Source organism: Watersipora subatra, chromosome 7 (assembly GCF_963576615.1).
Source record: "Watersipora subatra chromosome 7, tzWatSuba1.1, whole genome shotgun sequence".
Lineage (NCBI taxonomy): Eukaryota > Metazoa > Bryozoa > Gymnolaemata > Cheilostomatida > Watersiporidae > Watersipora > Watersipora subatra.
Genome location: NC_088714.1, coordinates 60,546,256 through 60,572,811, shown reverse-complemented (window position 1 = coordinate 60,572,811; position 26,556 = coordinate 60,546,256). Strand labels below are relative to the sequence as shown.

The following is a 26,556-nucleotide window of genomic DNA, read 5'->3' as shown; positions in this document are numbered from 1 at the left end:
TAGCTTTATAGCAAATAAGATGCCTTCCTTTGCTATCTCCTAAGATGTAAAATAATTGTCTGCATTGAGCTATCTTGAATCATTGTCATAAACTTTTAATAATTTCAATGATTTTTTTTAATTAGACCACTCATTCTGATCAATTTAGACTGATTTGTAACTTCAGCAGAGTTTAAAAGTTTACAGAACTGTGCAAATAGCAGCGGCTGTAAATTATTCTTTAACAAACCAATGTGAAACTAGCTTTTTAAAAAGACTGCTTCATACAACTAGTAGAATACAGCAAATAATTTTAAACCATCTTAATAAGTTATAAAAAAATTTTCTTTTTAGCTAAATCGGTTTCAGAAACATGATAAAGGCTCTACAAAGAAATTCTCAAAGGAGACTATCATTTTAAAATTTTAGATAAGCAAGTTTGTACTATTGTGCAAAATGTCAAATTAGATGCCGGCAGCTTTAGTGAAGTCATCTTAGTGGAGAATTATATCTGAATCTAATTAGTATATATGCATGTATATATATATTAGTATATACATGTAGGTGCTTAGGATAGTACAGCTTTGAAGGAATTTGTATCTTAGATTATTTTTATATAAGGTATTCATCTTTGTACGAGCAACTGTGTATCACAACTAGTCACTGATGTTCTAATATTTATTTTATCACTGACATGTACAATCCTGACTTAAAAGTATACAAGCATAGAATTACACAAATAACATTTTTACAAATAAATATGTACCAGTATCTAAGCTTTATGTTAATTATTTTCTACAACTTCAGTCAAATTATTAAGCTATGAATTATGGGACGGCCATTAAGAACAAGAAAATGTGTGGTTGTTTGATAGAAATGAGCACTTTTTTAGGGTATTTTCCATGGATTTTATAAAACTGGGAATAATCCTTTTCACAAAATTGATTCCGAATAGCAGATTGTAATTGCCCATGAAATAAAATAAATTATATTTAATTTAGTTGTTAGGAAGTTTTAATTTTTACAATTTCCCTTTTGGTTTTCAACAGTTTAGTTTAATGGATACAGTTGATTATTGAGCAATCTACATGAACCATTCTCAATTTTGAGCATTTTGACAAGCTGCAATTGTGAAATGATGTTTGGGTGCATTAAGTGCAGTTAAGAGCTAGAAACACATCCGCATTAACTGGGAATGAATATCTCTACTTGTATCAAATTAAATAATTTTATATTCTCATTAAGTAAAGCAACTACTAAAAATAGTTCGTCAAAAATTATTTTTGGGGTTTCCATGTGCACAATAGTTGGGCTAATCAGGGTGCAGAGCCCGATTAGAAAGAAACAGCAGAGTGCCACCCATTGCATGGAAAACTACTGCAATTTAAAGGAAAAAGAAAAAAAACAACTGCTGAACAGCGTGAAGACTACTTCAGTCTTGACAGCACATGCCGCTTCAAAACTGTCCTACATAGGTTACTGTTTTTGACTCATTGGATGTCAGCAGGCTGCTGATTCTATGCTGAGGCTGAGGCTGAGTATAAAACTGAAAATGTCCGTAGGCAAAAGTGGTAGACCGAAAGTAGATCTATGAGTAGAGTAAGGGTTTTTTAAAAAGAGAGAAACCTCATTATTCAGAATTCTGTTAGAAGTCTGATTGATCATTTGATAGTTGACTGCGCAGACTATGGTATTAGCTAGAATGCTGTGAAGGCTGGAATACTTTTGGCACTGCTTCAAACAACTGGTAAATCAATTTCTCGGAATTCACTCATTTTTATTGCTAAGCACACTTGACTACCCGCAACGCTCGCGTAAGTGTAAGTATTTTTAGATATAAAATATGGAGAACCCAAAATACATTATTCAAATCCTTCCTGTTGTTCCTGTGCATTTGCATCAGTTTCCATACCCATGAATGAAAACATTTGCTACAAACAGACCATAAAATTAATCATTTCTCTTACATGCGTATAGCATTAGCAAATTCGGTGAGTGTGTGAAACAGATTTTTGCCTACACACCTGTTAACAGCTGTAAATATTTAAATAGTATCTGCAGTAAACTACTTTTAGCTAGAAGCTATAATGAGCTAATCAAAATTTTGCCTGATAAAAATGCCTGACCTTTGATAGCTTGTTGTTCTTCTAAACTTGGCCACAAAGAACACTCACGTACTCTTTGCGTCTCTGATTATGGTGTTAAAAAATCTTACACAGCTTAAACCATTATTAAATTTTAAACCAACTTTATTGATAACATTGAGCCATACTTATGAGCAAGCTTTCAAAATTGAAAGTTGACATTCCTCAGTCTTTTTTAACCCAATAAAATATAATGTTATTATTTGATAGGTAGTTATGGAAATCAGATGTTTTAATTGTGGTTATTAGTATAATAATAGACTTGAGCATTATCATTATTGCTGCTGCCACAAGTGAGGCTGAAGACAATACCAACTATCTGTGTTTGGCAGCGCTATTAGTTGGGAACATATTGTATGCCTATGACCATTAGTAAATTTCAGACTACATGTAGCTGTGTAAATAGTAAAATGGCCTTATTTTAAGAATGAGGTATAATGGGTGGGCACGGTTTACCTTTTTTCTACCTCAATAATAGAGCATGTTTACTTTGTTTGCTTTTTTAGTAGCAGAAGTTTGGTATTTCAATTTTGATTACTAACCAAACCAGGCTATTACTGCTGCTAGTAAAATTGTCTTATACACTAAGAAGAAATGGCTCACAACCTAATTTATCTGCATAGAGCGGCTCAATAGAGAGACACTGGCGCTGCTCACTTAACATGTTTAGGGCAGCCTGCCAAGCTTGCTTGCTTTCTCTGACCTTTGAAATCTTTCAATGCACAGATACGTTACTGTTGAAAAACATTCTTCTCAAAGTTGTTTAATTTAGTCTAGCAGTCATCTTTACCATACCAGTCATAATTTAACAAAAAATAAGGTAAACTTTTCTTCTTTAAATGAAGAATTATCTATCCCTCAGATAGAGATTTGCAAAACATAATTGGTTAAAGTTTGTTGACAGTGACTAAATGAATGTGTGATGATGCAGCAATGCAGACTGTGGCCTAATTTTTTCATAAATATTCTAATGTTCTTAACCAAACACTTGCCTTATAATAAACATGATTCTTGTTGCTTAGCTGTTTTATTGAAGCTGTTTGCAGGTCAGCGATACAATAGTTATCATGCTGGCTGTACAGAATAACTTTGAGTTTATTGCTACCCATTTTAGAATTAATATTTTTATAGCATTTAATTAGCTGTACCACTTTAGGTGATTCAAATTTACCCTAGAAAGCTCAAAACATAGTACCGGTAAGTTACTTTTTAACCAGCAGTGTTACAAATTCTAACAGAACACTACTGTGCTTTATGATTGTACTCTATGACCATGTTATCGGGTTACAACACATGAACTCATTGAAGAAAGAGCTCTTACCCATTGTGTTGTCCACCTTACAAGTGCGTGCGTAGATCTAGAAACTCTTTGATTTTTCCACAAAGCTTTGCAGTCTAACATGGCTTCCCAGCATTGCTTTTGACTTCCATCCAACTAATTCATTATGAGTAAATAATCCTGACACATTCTCTGCTTCGAGTGTTTCAAAGTAGCCCAATTGCATTAATAAAATAAATAATAACTAAAAAAGTTGGTTTAAAACCATGGTTTTTGTAGCAACTAATTTTTTATGAATTGGGCAATAAAAAACTATATCTATCATTTTGAAATATTTGATTTAAAACAGTATAATATATATTTATTGACCTTATTTATGTTAATTTATGATAATTGACATTTCAACCTTTGATGTAACCTTTTATTAATCTACAGTTCAGAATGCCCCTACTTTGCTAAACAAGAGATACACTATAAATAGTTGATACATTCAAAGTACCAAGATAGCTTCAAAGCTCGTAGTGAGCATATATTCTTACGCACATTACAACTTCAGAGTAGATCAGTATGTCGAAAATAAGACAATTTTTCTAAGACAAAGTGCATAGAAAGGTCTCACATGTAATCCTTTGGCTGGTATATGTAACTTCATATGCTGTCATTCATACTGAATGGCAGCTGATCGTTTATAGCTTTGAGGTGATGATACAAAGTGAAAAGCTGCCAAACTGCTGGTAAACTTCAAGGTCAGCGTCTGCTAAACTGAAATTAACAACCTTTGGAATTTGAAGCGTATTTTGCATCATTGATGCCACAAACTGTATTGATTAATGCCATCTGTGTGTCAGGTATAGTAATAAGTTGCTGCAGCTCTTGTGGCAAAGATTTGTATCATAGGTCAGCCATAAACAGCCGCTCATGGCATAATCAGGCTTCATGGAAAACTTCAATCAGAAGTTATAATTATGTTTATGAGATTTGACCATTTCGTTTAGCGTAGCTTCTCAGGAATCTTCTCAATAAACGAGGTCACTAAGTCATAAGTAAATTAATTTATAACTGCCAGAATATCATAACAGTCATAATAGTAATAGTAATAATTATAATAGAAGTAATATTAATAATAATAATAGTAATTATAATAGTAATAAAACTCGTGAGTGATGAAGCTCGCTTGACTTGTGGGTTTTGCTATCTTCATCATTCAGATGGCGTAAACTTGAAACGTTGTGAGTATGATTCAGTCTTAAACTAACAACAGATCTTGTTGGTGTTAAGGTGTTCAAAGTGGTAATGTGTTCAAAGCGATACACTGAAAGTGCATGTGCCAAACTAAACCAAGCAGGTTAGGCTATCTCTAAAAAATACATATTACAGCTCCTTACGCTTTAGCTTTGAAAACTGAGATAATGTGGAGTGCTTATAAAATTTGCCAACTTTTGCAGGTGCTCTGAACCACCTAGTCGCCTTGTCATTTTGTACCGCGCCAACTTGATAATTCAGCGAAAAAATTCAGGAATTTTACTAGTGACCCTTGATACAATGTTAATTGCATGAATGAAGATCAGTATGTTTCCAAAGCGTGAATGATTTTGATTTGGAAATGCACCCATTTCGAGTTGGCGTGCTATAGAATGTTTCAGTATGCAATTTATTACTTTCCTCATCATGAAACAACTGATTTTCTTACTCAGGACTAACAGATATGATGTAGTGATCTTCATCTACATGTAGGAACAAATAGGCAAAGTGAGAAAATTAGTTCTGTTACCTAATGAATAATAGCATATACACTTATTAGTATAATCTTTTTATAGACTGCAATTTTGTCATGACAACCAGCCCTTGCTAATTACTTGAAATGCTGTTACAATTTCAAAATTTTTTCAAGCTAAAAATCTTGCCAGAACTATCAAATATGACTTACTCTGACAAAACTAAAATGTCTTTTACTTTCTGTGTAAGCCGTATAGCATATTTAAAACTAAACACTGGCAATCTCAGCCAAGTGCTGAAGCCTTTCGCAATTTTTTTAAAATTCAACCAAAATGCATTACACAGTAGCGTACAAAGTGCAAAATTCTTTTTGGTGTCATCTTTCTTTCTCCAGCTAAGCCTGCTGCTATAAACTTCCATCGCTTAGATGCTTATTGACAATGAATGCAGAAAAATAAACAGTTACAATAACCTCTGGGAGTATATGAAATAGGGAGTTCATCTTTGCAAGAATATATTTGATAGAAAGAGCTAGAAAAATGCAAGGTCATCCAAAAAGAGAAAAAGCAGAAATAGGCTAAAGTCAGCTAGCTTAGAAATATGCATTGATTATCATTGTGCCATCTTGGTTCTCCTTGTCTTTTCGTACATTCAAGTTGTCATAACTCCTCAATCGCTTCCAAGTCGAGTCTTTGAAATATTCTACGATCAGAGTGTACTGTCCTGGATAGAGAATCTGGGGATCCATATTTCTCTTCTCCGAAGGAACAACACTGATTTCCTCTGCTCTGACCCAGTTACTGAGATCTGATGATCTTCTCTGAAGAGCCAGTCCAGCATCATTTGGCTAAAAAGATTACATAAAAAAGTTTCTAAACAGGAACATCAGCCATGCTCCTTGTATGGGTCCTTACCAGCTCGTCAGAACAATATACATTTAATAAACAGAAATGCCTTAAAATAGTAACACAGAGACTGACAAAAACGAACAACATCGAGCTGTGCATTTAAAGTTTGTGACAAGCCAACAAGACTTTATTTTATATTTTAAGCGAGTCGCTGTTGTGTCATTGTTGAGTTAACATTCAACTATTTTTGCAGTACTGGTAATACTGTAACATAATCCTTGATGTCATTAGATCAAAACTTGGTAAGTTTTTTTTCGGAAGAAAGTATATTGCTATGTGCGAGTAGGTATACAAATAAAATTAGGGTTGATCTAGATTGATGCAGAACCTTATTTTAGTTAACGGTGCTGTACTGACTTTTATTATATTCATTGAAGGACATACCAAGTGATCGCTTCCATCAAACAATGATGTGTTTCCTGTTTCTTGATGACCATCCCAGAATTCATTCAGCATTATACCTTCTACACTTGGGTGACTAAAAGTCCAAGAGTATGGCATAAAAATGTTTATTAAAAATGTCAGTGTGCACCATAACATTACATAACATAGCATAATGCAACATAACATAATAAATTTTAGTCAATCTTTGCTATAATGACTATTTGTATATTAAAAGCTGTGTCTGTCCTTTCAAATCCACGCTAAGAGCTTCAGGAAAAATGATTGCTCCGTGCATGCATCAAACCCAGAAACTCAGATTACCATTTATGCGTGTTACCATTTCTATCACTCAACCACCTTTGCCTATCAAAGAATGATTATGCACATAACTATTACATATGACAATCTCCCACGGTTCAAAGGACTGCCAGGGTACTAGTAAACAATAATGAAAGCTTAACTGTTTTTGTCACTCACATTAGTTTTTAATGCTGCGGTATTCTGCATTTTCAGAACTATGTTTCCTAACAGTTGGAAAAACTGTTAAAAAAATCTTTGAATAGGCTTGCTTAACTTTTGTCTAACAAAGCAATTAAAAAGTTTAAAAATTTTGCCAAGGTGTTTTTTTTTGCTTCAAACTAGATATCAACAGAAATGAAACAAGTTCTCATGTTACACCCACCCTAAGGGGCAAGAAAAAGAGGTCGGTATCAGCAAAGGCATTTACCTTAACGCAATATCAATAAGATCCTCAAAGAATGCTGCTCTCACCGCAGGGTCAGCATGGCTGCAGCTAAACCCAGTTAGCCAAATTGGTAGACCAAGTTCTGACAGCTGTGTGAAACGATGATTAATGAGATGTGGAGCAGGAAAATTCTCTCCAAAGTTGGCCTCAGCACCAATTCCAGAGATAGGTACTCCTTGGGTCTTCATTCTATTCACTAGACGCCTCAAGGCCTGTGATAAAATGTGGTGCATTATTTACTGTAAGAATCTATTGTGTGTCTTATTTGCATTTCTATGATAGCCTTGTTTTACTGATACAAGTGCTGATGTATTCTCTTCTCTGTCCTTGCCGTATTAGGGCTAATTTGTTTTCAGCAAAACTATATCAACATTAGACTCTTGATATTAGATTTTGGCGATTAAATTCTATTAACTCTGAACCACGATGCTTTTTTTGCGTTTTTGTTTATCTCTATTTCTGGTTTTTCTTAAGGTTCAATTGCTAAATCGCTGTAAACATTGGTACTTTTTACGCGGACAATTGTATTATCTTGAGTAGGAAGTCTTCTAGATTCTTTCACCTTTGATCAGACAAAAACACTACAATATCTCATTTTTACATATTGCAATATCAGTATCGGCGTATTCAGAGTTTTGATGGATAGCTTCTGGTGGAACAGTAATTTTTGTATACACACACTTCTATGCAAGAATTATTATTAATTCAACATATTCCAAATTTTTATTTTGTTTTCTCAGTTGTTATTAATTGTATCATTACCGAATCATCTTTTATTGTAATCGTAGCAAAACAGGCTCAATCTAGCTAATACTTGCTAACTATTTCACTTTTGCATCTAAACCCTTTTATAGTCATTTTATTTTTTTAATGTATTCAACATGCACAAAAAATTTTTCTCATGATATGAAGTTTAAAAGTTGTTTAACAAAGTTTGAAAACCTTTACAGTTGTTTTTATTTTTTCTCTTAACTTATTTCAACTACACAAAACACTTCTCTCATGATATTTAGTTTGAAAGGTAGAAGGGCAAATGTTGTTATATGTTAAATACAAATCAGTTTTCTATCCAAATAATTGTTTATTACCCGAGTAACTGTGGGTAATAAAAAATCAGTATATATATAAATTCAAGGGTTTGTCTTTTTGCTAAACCTTGTGTCCAGTTATAACAAATAAATTCCAGCGATGAAAAATCTGCATGGCGCTAGATTCATTCTCGGGACCTCCAAATCTAGAAGCACAAAACTCAACCATTAAGCTACGCGGAATACAACAGATGTGTTGGGCCAATAGTCATTACATCAGTTAAGATACTTACGCTTAAAACGCTTGCTTAGGGTTAATAACTAGCACTGTTGCCCACTACGCGTAATGATTGTTAAGCTGCCCCAAATGTGGATACTGTTTTAGCAAAGACTTTAAAAAAATCTAGTTTTCTAGGCAAGTTACTCGAATTCATTAGGTAATTATTCTATTAGTGCAGTAGTGTAGCGTTCAGCTTTTCTATGCTACAATAAGAGCAGTGCCTGGCTGAAACTACTATACAGTAATAGCAGTAAGAAAAAAAGATTGCCTCGCACGGGGACCATACATGCTGCATCAAACCCAAAGCGAGAACGATACCACCACACCAGTCAGGCACTTTCCAGCTTGTTCCATTAACTATTTGGCTTTACAACCCACGTACATGAAGTACGGCCTAGCAAAATGTTTACGTATGGTCAAAGGTTGCATAGCTTTATGGTCCTTTAGCTGGCTTCCTACAAATTGTTTCTGACTAGTGAGTAGTTAATAAAATACCTTGTCGTATATGTACTTCTAATGAAAGGAAACAATTATCTGCATGTGCTGAGCCAATAAAATATGTTAACAACCCATTCCAAGTGCAGTGTCGTTTGGCAAAATATTTTATTTTTTGTGGCCATTTATGGTTAGCAATGACCAGTTGGGCTAGACACAAAGCAGCTCCAAATCTTTGCTCATTTTGCATCTATGAACTTTGAGTAACTTGTATTAAATAAATAGTACTACTGAAAGTTATTATTCATATTTTATCGGTAAAAATATTTCAGTAAAATGTAATAATATTCATAAACTGTCCGGCTCAGACACGCTCACGGTCTTTTTGGCAATAGCCGAAAAAGCCAACTGATTACTCATGAGGATCTCTCACGGTGCACAAGACTGCAAAGTGTACTAATTTATAATAATAACTTCCATTTTCCATAAAATATGTAGTTTTTGAAAACTTTTACTCTAGATCTACCGCTGTGTTTTTAATCAGAAAGAAAACCTACTTAGAACTATTTTGTCATTCTTTACTATTAACTTAAAATTAGTAGTTTAATTAAAACCTAAAACTTCTTTTTCAGAAAAACACATTTTATGTAATGAAGTTAGAAAAAGTCCGGACAGAATTAAAAACTTCATCTCTATATTAAGTAAATTTTGTTTGTCCTTTGTTTGTCTTTTATCGCTGTGCCCAGCTACAGCGGTTAAAATTTGCAATGTAAAATATCAATTGTACTGGAATTGACCTCCCAATGATTGCAATTAGAAGTGTGCAAAACGCGCAGCTAACCGCAAGGTTAAGCTGTTCTTACCTTCTTTATTTTTACTTTTACTTTTTATCGCCATTTATGACTAGCAATGTCTAGTCGTGGTAGTATACATTCCCTTATCATGATTAAAGCTAAAGCTGAATATTCACGTGTTATTGTCAATTATTACTACCTTTAGTGTTTGCGATTTTTTAACTTTTGTTAAAAAGCTTTTTCAAGATCCATTACTCATTTTTCTATTTTGTAATTTTTAATTGTGCCATTGCAATTTTAAATGTTGTTTTACAGTGCAACTATAATAGCATAATTTAAATCTTCAATTTCTGGTTATGGCAAAGGTCAATGTTCACATAGACATTCTCAAGTAGGAATTGCCTCTACTTACTCTTTCGGTGTGTCAGACAAAGTACCATCACGCGCTGCACTGATGAATTTTGTTTCAACATCAAATTCTTACGTTTGCGCCAGTATCGACTATCGAAAGGTACCAGGATTTTTGTATTCAAAGTTTTGAATTAAAGCAAGTGAGGCAACAGCAACCTTTTTATACACGCACTTCTATTTACTCTTTGTTATTATTAACTTAATCTACCCTCTTCGTGGATTTTATTTAGTTTTATTAGTTCATTTTTTGTAACCATTGTGACAAGTCATGCTTTATCTAGTCATTACTTACTATTACTTCACATTTGAACACCTTTACAGTTGCTATAGCTTTTCTCTTAATTTATTTCAACGGCGAAAACACTTTTCTCATGATAAGAAGAGTTTAAAATTTATGATGGTAAATATTGTGGATGTTAAATAAATATAGATTATCTTTGCAAAAACCTTTTCATTAGCTGGGCAACGTCGAGCATCCATCTAGTATACATTATATAATAAAAATAATTCTTGCAGTGTATACTTATACATATTTAGATGCAGGCTAAAAATCAGTTTTTGCTGAAATAAATAAATATGTATTTTTGAAGTAAACGGCAATGCTTAAAAAACTTGCCAATCCTTGTTGAGAAAGCACAAGTAAAATGTTTTTTTTCAAAGCAACCACTGTGCATAGTTGTGAGTGTTTGCTATGAATAGTTCAGAAATACTAGTCAAGCAACAAACACTGCTCAACTTTGAGATGTAGCAGCTTCAAATATGATAGTTGCCAGATATCCTTTTTAAGGTTAAGACAATATGCAAGAATATTTAAAACATCTTTGCTGTAATAGGAGCTTTGTCCGCCTGTCTGTCTGTCTGTCCAAAGTCACCCAATGGAAATTAGGAAAAAGGTTTACCCCGCACAGGAATCATACCGGGATACTCAGATTCTCAAATGAGTGCACTACCTACCGCACCACTTGACCAGCTGGCAGCATGAATGAATAATTATGCATATAAGTACTTCACATCACGATCTCTCATAGCACAATGAACTGCCAATTGGATAAATAAACAGCCCAAATGGTTTAGTAAAATGGCTTATTGCTGACATAAAATGCACCGAATGCACTAATAAACTTCCAGAATGACGTTACTATACACCCATGCATTCACACCGCAGCCTCGATTCTGATCTACTGTTATCTACTGTACTTACAGCAATGTTTTCACCAGTGCTGATTAGTCCTCGATCATTGATGAAAAGCTTTGCAGCAAAATCGACTGCTTTTGTTCTCCGATACAAGTCGTAGTCAAGTTAGTCTCCACCATATCGCTGAGAAAGGAAGCTGCCTTCAGATAGCTTGCCATTTATGACATCCCAGTGTTTGCACCTGCCATTACGTGTCACAGTTTTGTGTTATTATCATGTTACTGAGCTTAGCACAGAATAGCAGGATAGAAAGTGTTAGGTTCTAAAAGAAGTTGCTATAAGTAGAGTACAAGCAAATCCATGGAGAAACTGAAGTGAGAAATTTATTGTCTCAATATCTAGCAATCTAGAAAGTAATGATGAAAACACGCAAAACTGTTATGGACTTGTTCTGATTGCAATCTGTGTTGATAGTTATTTTGTTGCCACAAAGGGCATCGACTAGATATGAAATGAGCTCAAAATAAGAACCAGTTATGAAACACACCACTGCACAAAGATAAATTAACAAGGGAAGAAAAATATGCGTAGAGATTTCAATTTAGTTTGTGAGAACATATTTTTGCTATATATTATATTTAGTGCTAGCAATAACTTATTCTTTGGTGAGCTATAAACTATATTAATTAGTAATAATACAATTTCATGTGGTAAACCCTTAAGTTACAACCTTTTCATAAAAAGTCTTCGAAATACATGGGAAAATTGAAGCGAATATTTGTCTCGAACTGCAAAATAATTTTAAGATATGGCTCCTAAAGTTTCTCAAATTACTACATTTTTGTAAATCGGTACCTATATTTGGGTTTTTCTAAGTATGTATAGTACTTTGTAGCCTGTCTTGAAAAACTGTTGTTTTTGCGGAGTTGTCCCCCCGTCGAGCGGACGAGCAACACAACAGCTTGTCACAAGACGTACTGCACCTGATGCATCAGCTGCACTCATTGGGGGTTGTTCTCTTCCGTTTATGCGGCTTGGCTGCGATGTTATGGCGGTCGCTCCATTGGTAATCATAACGGATTTCGCGCAAAAATTTATGTAGAAAAAAAAAGATTACGACATTTAACCAAAAACCAGCCTCTGTCGTAAACGTTAGTAGAATTTAAGAATAAAATAAATTGAAAATAAAATCCATAAGAACAAATAAAACTGACTGATACAAAAATAGAAATAAAACTGACTGAGCGCGCAAATAACGACATGTTTAGTCACTGTTGTTGCCTAAGTTCTAAAGTTCTCTATTATAGTTTACCGCAGAGACTGGTTGCTGGTTAAACGTAGTAATCTTATTTTTTCTACATAAATTTTTGCGCGAAATTCGTTTTGATTACCAATGGAGTGACCGCCATAATATTGCAGCCAAGCCGCATAAACGGAAGAGAACAACTCCTTTTCAGTGCAGCTAGTGAATCCGGTGCGATACGTCTTGTGACAAGCTGTTGTTTTGCTCGCCTGCTCGACGGGGGACAACTCCGCAAAAACAACAGTTTGTCAAGACAGGCTAAGTTCTTTAGTGCCCAATTAATACAAAACAGTCTCTTGAATTTTCCATTTTGTAGTGATCCACAGTGGATTCCGTAAAATATAGCTAAAGCGATAGAAGTGTTAAACAAGGAAAGCAAGAAACAATTGAATAATATTTTTTGGAAATACTGTCAGCAATCAAAAAAACACAAACAATAGAGTGGAACCTTGGAAATGCATCTTTTTTATCATTTTCACTTTTCTATACCCGATCATTACAGGAAACGATGAAAGGAAAATGATAAGAAAGATGCATGTCCACGGTTCAACTCGATTTTTTGTGTTTAACATAAAGGAAGCGGGATCATTGGAAGCATTTTTTACAGTTTGCTACTTTTTAGTCAGTTTTGTAAAATTCAGCTCTGATGTATTTTTTGTAATAAATTTGCTTTCATGCCGTATGCATTTCTTTAAACTAAGTATGATTAAATATTTGATTTGAGCTGTGGAACAAGGTAATCAGATAAAAATACATTATTATAACATAAACAATACATATAACAATACAAAATAACAGCACCTAACTAAACATAACAATAAAACATATTATTATAGCTATGATTTTCTTACATAAAACAATTAAAGTATACTAAATGAATAATGTAATAAATTATTTTGTATATCAAGGTTAGATTGTAATAATGTAATATACCACAATGTGCTATAATAAGGTTTACTAGAAAACAATATATGAGAGAAAAATCTGCTAAAATAAGACACATTATAATATATCATAAGTTAATTTGCTGTAATATTAAAAATAAAATATAATACAATATAGAACAATAGAATACACTATAATAAACTATAACATGAAAACAATAATACAATTCAATATAAAGTAATGAAGTACAGCATGATATTAAACAATCAAACATAACACAATACACTATATTATAATATAAAATTATATCAGCTAATGCTATTTAACATAAAATATTTTAAAAATTTAATATAATCCGAAAATATATAATATACGTAATAGGTACCGTAATGTAATCCAATCCAATATACTGTTGTCATATATTAGATTACATTTATTATACTGAATATTATGATGTACTATATTTTTCAGTATAATGAATGATATCATAATATAAAATAATATAAGAGAATAAGAAATGATTTAAAGTTGAGCTTACTGGTATCGATATCTGCCAACCAAGTCATCGATCCTCTTCATGCTGGATCTGTAAATATCATCCTCGACAACCATTGTTTTTACAAAGTCTGGCTGCAAACTATAGGCTCCTTCATGTATGGAGCCACCTCTCACTTTCTTACTACAAATAGATCACACTGCATAATGATAGTTTTATCAGCAAATAGTTATTAGTGTTTTTGTTTATCAGTTTATTACGCTTACAGTTATTAGTGTTTATAGTTATAGTGTTTATAGTTATTAGTGTTTATAGTTACTAGTGTTTATAGTTATTAGTGTTCATAGTTATTACTGTTTATAGTTGTTAGTGTTTATAATTATTAGTGTTTATAGTAATTAGTGTTTATAGTTATTAGTGTTTATAGTTATTATAGTGTTTATAGTTATTATTGTTTATAGTTATTAGTGTTTATAGTTACTAGTGTTTATAGTTATTAGTGTATAATTATTAGTGTTTATAGTTACTAGTGTTTATAGTTATTATTGTTTATAGTTATTATTGTTTATAGTTATTATTGTTTATAGTTATTAGTGTTTATAGTTATTGGTGTTTATAGTTATTAGTGTTTATAGTTATTAGTGTTTATAGTTATTAGTGTTTATAGTTATTAGTGTTTATAGTTATTAGTGTTTATAGTTATTAGTGTTTATAGTTATTAGTGTTTATAGTTATTAGTGTTTACAGTTATTAGTGTTTTTAGTTATTAGTGTTTATAGTTATTAGTGTTTATAGTTATTAGTGTTTATAGTTATTAGTGTTTATAGTTATTAGTGTTTATAGTTATTAGTGTTTATAGTTGTTACTGTTTATAGTTATTAGTGTTTATAGTTATTAGTGTTTATAGTTATTAGTGTTTATAGTTATTAGTGTTTATAGTTATTAGTGTTTATAGTTGTTACTGTTTATAGTTATTAGTGTTTATAGTTATTAGTGTTTATAGTTATTAGTGTTTATAGTTATTAGTGTTTATAGTTATTAGTGTTTATAGTTATTAGTGTTTATAGTTGTTACTGTTTATAGTTATTAGTGTTTATAGTTATTAGTGTTTATAGTTATTAGTGTTTATAGTTATTAGTGTTTATAGTTATTAGTGTTTATAGTTGTTACTGTTTATAGTTATTAGTGTTTATAGTTACTAGCGTTTATAATTATTATAGTGTTTATAGTTATTATAGTGTTTATAGTTATAGTGTTTATAGTTATCAGTGTTCATAGTTACTAGTGTTTATAGTTATTAGTGTTCATAGTTATTACTGTTTATAGTTGTTAGTGTTTATAATTATTAGTGTTTATAGTTATTAGTGTTTATAGTTATTAGTGTTTATAGTTATTATAGTGTTTATAGTTATTATTGTTTATAGTTATTAGTGTTTATAGTTACTAGTGTTTATAGTTATTAGTGTTTATAGTTATTAGCGTTTATAGTTATTAGTGTTTATAGTTATTAGTGTTTATAGTTATTAGTATTTATGGTTATTAGTGTTTATAATTACTAGTGTTTATAGTTATCATTGTTTATAGTTATTAGTGTTTATAGTTATTAGTGTTTATAGTTATTAGTGTTAATAGTTATTAGTGTTTATAGTTATTAGTGTTTATAGTTATTAGTGTTTATAGTTATTAGTGTTTATCTTCAACTTCACTAGTGTGTGATGTCACTATCACTATATGTCACATCACTATTGACCAGAATGCAAATAATGCATGTCAATATTATTTTTGTGAACAAATGGACAACAAAGATGATTTGCGATGTAGCAGTCACTCGAGGCACTGCCTTGGTAGATCAACCAAATTTAAGTAATAAAAACACCACCAGGAATAAAGCGGCAAGCAAGTTACTAATATAAAGTAAAAAAAATAATGCTATTTTTTGCCTGCAGTCCAAAACAACTCATAATATTGAGAAAACTGAGTTGTTTCTAGTATTGCTGACTTATCCTTAGGTTATGGCACATACTGTATGATTTTCTGAGGTTCGTTCTTTGTTAACACCGAACAAGCACCATAAAACACAGGTTGATACAAACACCAACTTACTAATCAGACAATGTTTTTAACTTAACAAGTGTACTGGTCTTTGTACATCTGTACATCTATAACTATGATGCTGACGATCCTCTCCGCTCATTGATCTGTTTGTTCTGACACTGTCAAGCTACAGTAGATGGCCTTCATGGCCACAAGAAAAACATTTTACATCTATGAATACGTTAAACTTAACGATTCTTATGCAGAAAGTTGTTTATGAAAGATAAGTAAATGGCTATATATATTTTTATCCTCTGCTGTACTTGAGCTATGTGTAGATACTAGATATATATATATATATATATATATATATCTACTATATAAACGGCAATCGTTGTCTATCTATCTGTGTATCTGTCTGTCCGCTTTATAGAGTACCGTACTTTTCCGACTATTAGCCGCTACTTTTATATAAGGGCGTGTCTATTCTGTGGTTTTTTTCACCGCTAGGGCGCATTAACGGGAATTTCCGGTTAGTACACGCCTCTATTATAATACGTAACATACTATTCATCGTAGGGATGGACGATAAATACTGATATGCTAATAGTATGAGTTGTCTTCTCGATATATTGAGTCACCGATAACTCCCAAATATGAGCAGTATAAATAAATTATATGGCGGTCTTTTTTTTTCGATTCGATCGTACGAAGCAAACTTAAATTAATATGAGTAAGTAGTAAAATTAAATTAATATAAATATTAGTAGTGAATTAAATAAAATTTACTGCTCTTTAAATAAATTAATGAGTAGTAAATTACATCTAATTAATATTTACTGCCAACGTGTACCGGGAAGGTCATGTGAAGGTTGTTTCTTGCAACCACTAGAAAAACGCTGTTCTCTATATAGCAGATAGTTGAAATCGTAATATCGTAATTTCGTAATATGGACTATTAGCCGCTACTTTTCTTTGACGATTTGAGCCAAGCGGCTTATATAAAGGAGTGGCGATTCTGTTGTTTTTCTTTCACCGCTCGGGCGCATTAACCGAAATCCCCGGTTAGCACGCTTTTTAAACGGCAAATTTTCTGCCGTGTTAAAAAGCACCTTTCCTGAGTTCTGCGGCCTATACAAAGGTGTCTATACAACTATACAAATGTACTATTCATTAAATAAAATAAATTAACGAGTAGTTATTCACATGCAATTAATATTTACTGCCAACGTGTACCGAGAAGGTCACGTAAACGTTCGTTTCTCGGAGCCACTGGAAAAACGCATTTCTCACCTACTAAATTTCCACATCAAAAAGGTAAGAGTTTCTTATACGATGTTGTATTGTCTATGAATTGCCACATCTCCACTACTTAATAACGTTGGATTTGCCGCTGTTCGTGATAGTGGGTCATCTTCATTTCCTTCAGCAGCCGAGTTACTAATTTTTTTCCAGCTACGAGTAGGCCTACTGTAACTTACTATTACAGAACTTTCACGAGTACTCCGAGGGTTGTGATACGCTATTGTGAAAAGAAAGAAAGCAGCTGCTATCGACTTACTGTCACCCTGCATCAGCCATGACCAGCTATACGTCGCCTGCTCAAAAGTAGGCACACGCCGAAAACTGTTTCTTCATACGCCCGACAGAAAAATCAAAAATGTTGTCTATCCGCATGTGTTGCGTTGAACTAAGGGAGAGAGAGAGAGGGAGAGGGGGGGGGGGGAGAGAGAGAGGGAGAGAAAGAGGGGGAGAGGGAGAGCGAGGAGGAGAGGGAGGGGAGAGAGGGAGAGAGAGAGTGAGAGAAGGGGAGAGAGAGGAGAGGGGGGAGGGGAGAGAGAGAGGGAGAGAGAGAGGGAGAGAAAGGGAGAGCGAGGAGGAGAGGGGGGAGAGAGGGAGAGGGGGGAGAGGGAGAGAGAGAGGGAAGGAGAGAAGGGGAGAGAGAGAAGGGGAGAGCGAGGAGGAGAGGGGGGGAGAGAGAGAGAAAGAGAGAGAGAGAGGGAGAGAGAGGGGAAGAGGGAGGGAGAGAGAGAGAGGGGAGAGAGAGAGGGGAGAGAGAGAGGGAGAGAGAGGGAGAGCGAGGAAGAGAGGGGGGAGGGGAGAGAGAGAGAGGGGGAGAGGGGGAAGAGGGAGGGAGAGAGAGAGGGGAGAGAGGGGAGAGAGAGAGGGGAGAGAGGGAGAGAGGGGAAAGAGGGAGAGATGGAGAGAGGGAAATGTAACTGCATATTTGGAGTTGTTTTACAGTATGAAAGCCAACTCTCAATAAACCTTATGCTGCCCGTGAATCTGTTACTGTAGGCGGGTAATGCAGCTAGTATATATATATATATATATATATATATATACACATATATATATATATATATATATATATATATATATATATATATATATATATATAGATACTTCATATCTTGTATGGAATACTAGAACTATGTATAGATACTTCATGTCTTATATGTAATACTTAGCTATATATAAATACTTCAAGTCTTGTATGTAATAATATAGCTATGTATAGAAACTTCATGTTTTGTATGCAATACCATAGCTATGTATAGATATTTCATGTCTTGTATGCAATACTATAGCTATGTATAGATACTTCATGTCTTGTATGTAATACTATAGCTACGTATAGTTACCTCAAGTTTTGTATGCAATACTATAGCTGTGTAGATACTTCTAGTCCTGTGTTGTATGTAATACTTATATTTCCTGTGTTGAATGTAATACTACAGTTATGTGTAAATACTTACTTCATCTTCTGTAGTAGCTTCATGCCAGCATCTGAATCCTCCCATGTTAATTCAAACTGGCTGTACTCTGTTCTCTTCCAACTCAAATCTGTACCCAGTGTAACCCACTAAATACACATTTATTTGTTCAAACGGAACTCTTCACAACAAGCAAGTATAACAATAAATCATGAATCCATATCAGCTGCAATACTGTAGCCACTACTTATTGCATTCTAGCATGAGGCTCTGCCACTTGTATTCAAATAAACCTAAGCCACCAATAATCGCAAGACCAAGCTGTCGTACACAGTCAAGGTTGTTTAAAAGATGGCTGTTTGCAACAAAAGACAGAAGATGGTAAACGTGGCAAAATATCTTCAGCAGTGCTCTTGCGGCAATCACGTGCCAACTATAACACATTTAATGCAACAAATTGCTAGCAACAAATTGAACAGAGCTCAGCTTTTTCAATCACCTTTAACATGATGGTACTACGCTAATGGTGGTACTCTGATAACAAGTTCCCATTTTATTGAAGTAGTCCGATGAGCTTTACACCAGTGCTTGAGTATAGTCTTTGCATCACTATAAATGTTTGGAAATCAACATTGCACATTTTCTTAAGATTGCATAAACCTAATAGACACTTACCTCAAAATTGTCTTCAACTGTTTTTCTGTAGTTATCGTGCGTGTTGAGGAGGAATGAGTCGACTTTAGTTCCAATGCCAAAATAGCCCGCTTTTTGCTGTAACTGTAAAGTGCTTTAGTTTTTTAACTGAGATATAAATGTTTGCTAGCATCGCGTTTATAATATTTGCATAGGATTAGAAATTTATGTGCGACAAGTTTTCGTTAAAAAAATTGCTTTTTACTACAAAGAGGTTAGAAGTGACTTTTAAACAGAAGTCTTAGACAAGTTTACTGATTAAATGAAATGATTAGATAACCATTTATTACACTGCTGGGCAAATTATAGCAAATTATAAAAGAGTACTATAGTTATATGTGTATGAATTACATGTATGTATCCAATCAACACTAAACCTATTTTAAAGGTTAACTTATCTGACGTACAGTCAGCCGCATCCTGGAGTAATAGTCTTTCTGGTTCTTCGACACATTCAGCCTGATCGTAACATTAGTTTTTCTTTCAGCATTATTTCTATCTATAGCCTTTGTTTTCCAGGCTGGATCATCAACCATCTCCACAAGCGAGAAATCATCGATGAGGTATTCTGGGTAAGGTGTAGTTTGGTAGGGGACTATGTAGATTACATTAGCGAACACTGGGTCAGAAAAGTCTAAAATTTGGAGCAATCTTTATTAAACAAATTTAAATCTCAGTGTAAATCAAACTACAGCTATTTTAAGTAACGGAATTAAATATTAAACTCTGGTAATAAATACTAAATAAAAAACAAGTGAATCCTCAAAAGTAATTAATCTCTTTATATGACAGTGGTTCGATTTATGTCTAAAGAAACCTAATGAGATTAGCTTCTAATCAATGCAGAATTGATGGAGGTCTTTTACAATGCTGTCATAAAGCGACATGAACTATTTTACAAGTTAATATTTAAAAATATGCAGAACAAAGCTTTGTTGAGAACAAATAAAAGACAATTAGAGGTTTTGGCTTTTATATAGCGCTCTAATAATATTTCTACTATCACCGAGTCACAAAAAATCTAGCAATGGGCTGTTATAAACAATAAACTCATGTTTTTTGTTAAATGTCATGCTTTGCTAACTATTGCCGGCAGTATATTATTTGATTTGAGAGTTGTCAGCTCTTTTTTGATTATGTGATCTCAATAGATATTCTAAGGTTATGATAAAGCTAACAACATACTGAATAACATTATTGCAGTTAAGTAAATTCAATCATGCCGAGTCAGCATAGACTGAGTTCTAAACATTAGGCCTTTACTAATAAAATGAATCAGAAGGTTCAAAATTGCTGACTAATACAAAGTCTATATGCATGTAAGCTCTGCCACATACTAACTCAATTAAAAAGTGATTGTATTCCTAAATACAGCACTTGAATTTGTGAACTCGCGTTCTTGAACAGAATACATGACACAAAATCCTTTAAGGTTACACATATGCAAAGAATAAATTAACTTATGCCATTTTGAACATTTATAAACTATTTTTGAAAACAGTTATGCAATAGATTCTTAAAAAAGTCATCAAGTTATTTTTTGGTAGTTTATAGAAACTTGTAAATATGAATAATTCTGTGCAGAAACCCTTCTAATTAAGTCGAAGCACATTTGTATGCTTCTACAAAAACAACTAAAAGTTTTACAAAATGGGAAAATCGTACGACTTATAAAAAAAGTACATTACATGTATAATGTAAAATGCAATAAAACAAAGTTGGTTATTTCAACTAACAAATAAGGCATTGTGTTGATGAAATAAATTTGAAATCAATACAAGCGGTTTTCAGATTGCAAAAAAGTTATTTTGCGGTCTTCCGTTATTCAGTACAATGAAAACATGTTTTCAGAAAATTCAAATTTTAATTTCAGCAAATTATCCCATGATAAAATGATTGTAATTTATCTATTAGAGTAAAAAACATGTCAACTACTAAACTGTAAAGTAAAAGAATATAAATTTAAACGATTACAGATAATATTAATAGGCCTCTAACACTGTGTACTTTTGTAGTAATACATATTTTCGCTGATAAACCTGATAACTTGGGTAACTGTAACTGCGTACCTTCTTTCTCAAACTCTGCTGAAAGTTTCACCCACCCATCCGTTCCAACCTCATAAACTACTGTGTCCAGAGTTCGGAGCTGGCTAACTTTACCTAAAGGAATTCTCAACAAGATAAACAAGTTAACTCTCAGTAGGTCTAAAACGGTCACAAATGACAAAAATCTTTACATAAGCTAGGTTTTTTGTGTCTTTTGTATACAAACGAGAACTTCTTTTTTTAATAAATTGTAATGTTTTATTCTGGCTGTATAATCTTATGTAAAAAATTGTACATTGTGTGAAACCGTATGGAATTTTTAATTATAATTATCTTAAGTGACCACCTTTTAACAACATTTTTTACTAAATAGTTGATTTTTAGCAATTATTTTATCAAAAATGTTAATGATCCTAAACAATATGCATGCTGAAGTAACCAACCTTTGAAAGGACTGGTAAAATAACTAGACAGTAGAATGTGCTGAGACATAATTCAGCGATAACAAGTATTAGCAGCAAAATGTATGAATCTGACTCTTTTAAGAAGAAAAAATTACTTGAACCTCAAATATTAATTATGCTACTTTATTATAATTTGGTGTCAATACTTTGCCTAGAAACTTGTCTTTTGTTGAAAACCTTGCAAAAAAATCATTAGTTTTGCTAGAAAATTTACTTTATAAATTACTGTACCATCAACTCCTTTATCTAATCTATAAAGGTGAACCAGATTCATCGTGGTAACATCTGCCTCAGAATTTAAAACTTTCACCCAGCCAGAGAGGAAATATCGTTTACCGGGCTGTAGTAAGTTGAGGGTGCTGTACCGCACTGACCCATAAGACAATGTCCTACAAAATTAAATGGTTTCTATAAAAAATATCTCTAATAATGGTTTCAGAAATGCGCTTAGACAGAACTAATTCCAGAACTACCTTAATGTTTTGTTGAACTTTGTAATTACATATTATATTATTTGTATATTAAATATACAAATAATACAATATAATACAATATTTATCATTTTATTACATATTATATTATACATATCATATTATATTATACTATTACATACTTATATGATAAACTTGTTAAGACACTTTATGAGCACAAAATTCTTTTGATAGCACATTCAGAATTTTATTCAAATGATAGTACAGTAAAACAAATCATCACCCTAAAACTAGGTTTAAAAAAACAGTCTACCATTACCAATAGTTTTTACTGGTTCTGGTAAAAAAACAATTTAATAGAGTTCCACTACCTTGGAAAGTTCTTTAAATAGACTTAAGTGAAATTTCAACATAGTAGCTTTAAAAAAGATTACAAGAGTTACTTGTTAAACCTTAAACTTAAATTAATCAAAACCGCCCTCTTTTTGTAATTTCTTTTGGTAAAGCGGCGAATGTTGGCTTTTTTGCAGAATTATTCCAACTTCTGAGGACCCAGTGCTTTAGCTAGTTGTAGTGCTTGTGTGGCGTATTATACCTTAAAGAAGGAATCATACTATATCATACCTGTAGGAATTGACCTGTCGTTTGCTTTTCATTTGCCTGCTCAGCTATAGCGATAAAACTTTAGCAAAGAAAATCCCCTTCGTAGGCCTACTAAGTTTGAAATTGCAAAATTCAAATCGGACGTCTACTAACAAGGGTAACCACAAAACTAAGCCATTCTTATCACACTCATCACTCTTACCATATAATGTATATCCTTTTTGTCATTGTACACGCTAAGTGTGCACATTTTATTATTAAATAATACAGTTTGCCATCGAGTTGTGATGCCCCTGTTATACAATTTTTACGCCTTATCAAGTGGAGCATGATGTTTTTTCATTCTCACCATATGAAATCAAAATGTTTTTTCGCCATATGATATCAACAAAAAATTAATCGAAATTAAAATTTGGCGGTAGGTATGCTGATTACGGTGCAGATATGCTATTTGCCAAAACCCCTTTCAGAATGGCTGAAAGAGATACGATGTTTGCTTGGTCTCTATTTCAGTACTATTTGTTATAAGTTATAGTGAAAGTACTATTTGTTATAAGTTATAATGAAAGTACTATTTGTTATAAGTTATAGTGAAAGTACTATTTGTTATAAGTTATAATGAAAGTACTATTTGTTATAAGTTATAGTGAAAGTACTATTTGTTATACGTTATAGTGAAAGTACTATTTGTTATAAGTTATAGTGAAAGTACTATTTGTTATAAGTTACAGTGAAAGTACTATTTGTTATGAGTTATAGTGAAAGTACTATTTGTTCTAAGTTATAGTGAAAGTACTATTTGTTATAAGTTATAGTGAAAGTACTATTTGTTCTAAGTTATAGTGAAAGTACTATTTGTTATAAGTTATAGTGAAAGTACTACTTGTTATAAGCTATAGCGAAAGTACTATTTGTTATAAGTTATAGTGACAGTAAAACTAAAAAGAAATAAATGGTAAAACTCTAGCAAATGATAAAGTTGAAGTTTGTATTAGAAAAATACATATTAAACATAACTTCAAGTATGTGTTTAGAAACTTAAATTCAGTTGAGTTAAATTCAGCGTCAATATTATACGCTTGTCTCAAAGGTAAGAACTTCCTACGGTATGCACTGCACCCCGTACACTGCAATGCTAAAGTTAATTACAGATCATAACTACTAAATACACTAAAGTTAGTAATAAGTAGAAAATCTCACACACTTACATGTCTGATATCCGAAGAGAAAAGTTTCCGCTCACAACATCTTTTGTGTAGGGGGTAGCAGTACACTTAGTTGCAAACCAATTGTCTGGCCCTCCAATCGGCAGCTCAAAGTCTGCATTTCCAAGTAGATTGTCTCTGCTTCCTGCGATGTATAGTAATAACATGAACACAACAGCTACCTGACTAGACATAATTCTGGTTACGCTGTTCAAAGAGCGCCCTTCTTTCTCCCCCTCAAGGAAAAGAGTGATTGACGATTGGTTTTTTAAAGGCTGATCTGCAGTGGTGACAACTTCACCATTCTGTGGGAATAGTGCAAGTCTTGACTCAGTTATAGGATGTAATGTTTTGCTCCAGTGACCATTTGCTGAAAGATTGAGTTATCCTGTGGAAGCTCTCCTGAATGGAACTGAACATGAGTCATTCACATAGAAAGCTAGTGATCCATAGTAGCTGGTTTAATAATTGCAAGTATAATTAGATAAGCTAGTTTTGCTTAGCTGCTAATTACTTCATGCCTGGCTGCAACATCAGTTTTATGATGTGCCGTGGCTAACCAACTAAAATTAGTTTGAATGGAAGGCTTTTGAATATATTAGTTATTTTAAACTCATGTATTTAGATGGATGATGCGTTTACTGACTATTTGAAATCAAGCTAAGATCAGTGTAGAATTATTTTTAGCAAAAAGAAAATGAACCAGCAGCACTGGCTTCTTTCCTCATTTTTATTCTCATAGCTTGCCCTCACAAGTTTTAGCAAACAGCTGGGCAATTTCAAAGTAATAATAAAATAAAAATAATTATTTAATATTATTTAATCTAGTTTGCTTAGCTGCTAATTATTTCATGCCTGGCTGCAACATCATTTCATGATGTGCTGTGGCTAATCAACTAAGATTAGTTTGAATAGAAAGCTTTCAAATAGAATAGAATAATTATTTAAAACTCATGTATTTAGATAGATGATAATTTTACTGACTAGTTGAAACCAAATTAAGATAGTCATATAATTATTTTGAGCAAAAACTTCAGGTACCGGCACTGGCTTCTTTCCTTTTTTTATTCCCATAGTTTGCCTTCAAAGGTTTTAGCAAACACCAGGGCAAGTGTAAAGCTAATAAACTAGTTTTATGTTGGTTTGCATTAATATTTCATTGACTTATAGTTAATCTATTTAAAACAAAACAAACATCTCTCAATTGTATTCCATTCCAAAAATGCAATAGTACAGTAGGAGGGCATCAAAAAGTTGTCAAAAACGAGATTTATTCCTTTTGAAGGTTGGCTATGTGATAAGAGTGGCATCTAAATCAGAATTTTGAGCTGATTTCAAATATCTGATTTCTGCATCTCTCAGAGTTTCCATTTTTGAACAATATTATTAATATATTATTTTAATTAAATAAATGTTCGCAATGTTTCATGTGCTTCTACCAACACCTTGATAATGAAAATGGCATCTTAATGCTAAATAATTTGCAATAACCCAAATTGAAATCAATTCTGATAACACTAAAATATTTATTGTTCAAATAATAAAATGATATTGTAATTGTATTATATAATATTATGTATTCCAATTTGGTTGATGTGGCAGCTTTACAGTTTGTTGTTTTTAATCCGCAACTCTTATATCATTACAAATCTGCAAAACAGAATGAAAATTATTTTTAAAGACCCAGACCATGTATATATAATATTTTAGTATTTATGCATATATTCATCAATAATGCTTATTATGTTGAACCGTGTACTTCATTATGTAAGTGAAATTGCAATTATTCAGATTTTGTTAGGTATGACATACATACATATGTATTCTAGTCAAACATAAGGCACACCCCTGGTTACAACACCCCTCAAAAACTAACCTTTTAATTCACAGTCATCTGAGTCTTTTGCATTAATACTTTCATCTCCATACTTATCTGAGATCTGCTTTGTTGCACTGACAGCGACGAGACTGGCACCCAGTTTTGCATTGACAAAAAATGTCCATGAGCACATCATGAGGTGCTGGCTGTTGTGTCATCCATCTAGCTTTAAGCTCTCCACCTTTCATAAACTATCCGGGTTGCTCGGGGAATGGGGCATTGAGGATGGTTTGCTTGGCTCTTCTCCATATTGCGGCCTGACAGGCAACCCTAGATATAAGGAGAACTAACTCATCTAGTCTGGGTGGTAGGTTTGATTGATCGAGCAGAAGATATTATACCATGCTTCATTGATGGAGTTTGTTTGATCACCATATAATCTGCATATGCATGTCTCAATAGATTCTCTTATTGCACCATCAATTTCAAAATCTGATCCCAATGACTTCAGTGTGTTACATAATTCAAAGTTGTTCTTTAGCAGTTTGAAGAAAGTTTTCTTCCCTTTGGAATAAAATGCGCTTACACTGTCGCATCCACTTAAAGCATGGAGCCCGATC

At 32.9% G+C, this 26,556-nt stretch overlaps 1 protein-coding gene across 1 annotated transcript; it reads right to left on the bottom strand.

Annotated features, from left to right (window-relative positions):
* Positions 1-5,710: 5,710 nt before the first annotated feature.
* On the bottom strand, positions 5,711-26,129 carry LOC137400939 (anti-sigma-I factor RsgI6-like). Its single transcript, XM_068087277.1, has 12 exons — positions 25,994-26,129; positions 24,121-24,262; positions 22,110-22,267; positions 21,436-21,528; positions 19,774-20,000; positions 19,349-19,450; positions 18,716-18,822; positions 13,965-14,105; positions 8,311-8,389; positions 7,138-7,367; positions 6,411-6,504; positions 5,711-5,965 (listed from the first exon to the last, which is right to left on the bottom strand). The coding sequence occupies exons 1-12, from the start codon at positions 26,127-26,129 to the stop codon at positions 5,711-5,713; spliced, it is 1,764 nt and encodes a 587-aa protein (XP_067943378.1).
* Positions 26,130-26,556: the final 427 nt, after the last annotated feature.

Excerpts from the sequence above, each read along its gene's own strand:
- LOC137400939 (XM_068087277.1), bottom strand. The coding sequence starts at position 26,129 with ATGTGCTCATGGACATTTTTTGTCAATGCAAAACTGGGTGCCAGTCTC. Across the intron at positions 22,268-24,120 it reads TCTCTTCGGATATCAGACAT|GACATTGTCTTATGGGTCAG; the intron begins GTAAGTGTGTGA and ends TTAATTTTGTAG. Across the intron at positions 6,505-7,137 it reads CTTATTGATATTGCGTTAAG|TCACCCAAGTGTAGAAGGTA; the intron begins GTAAATGCCTTT and ends TTGGACTTTTAG.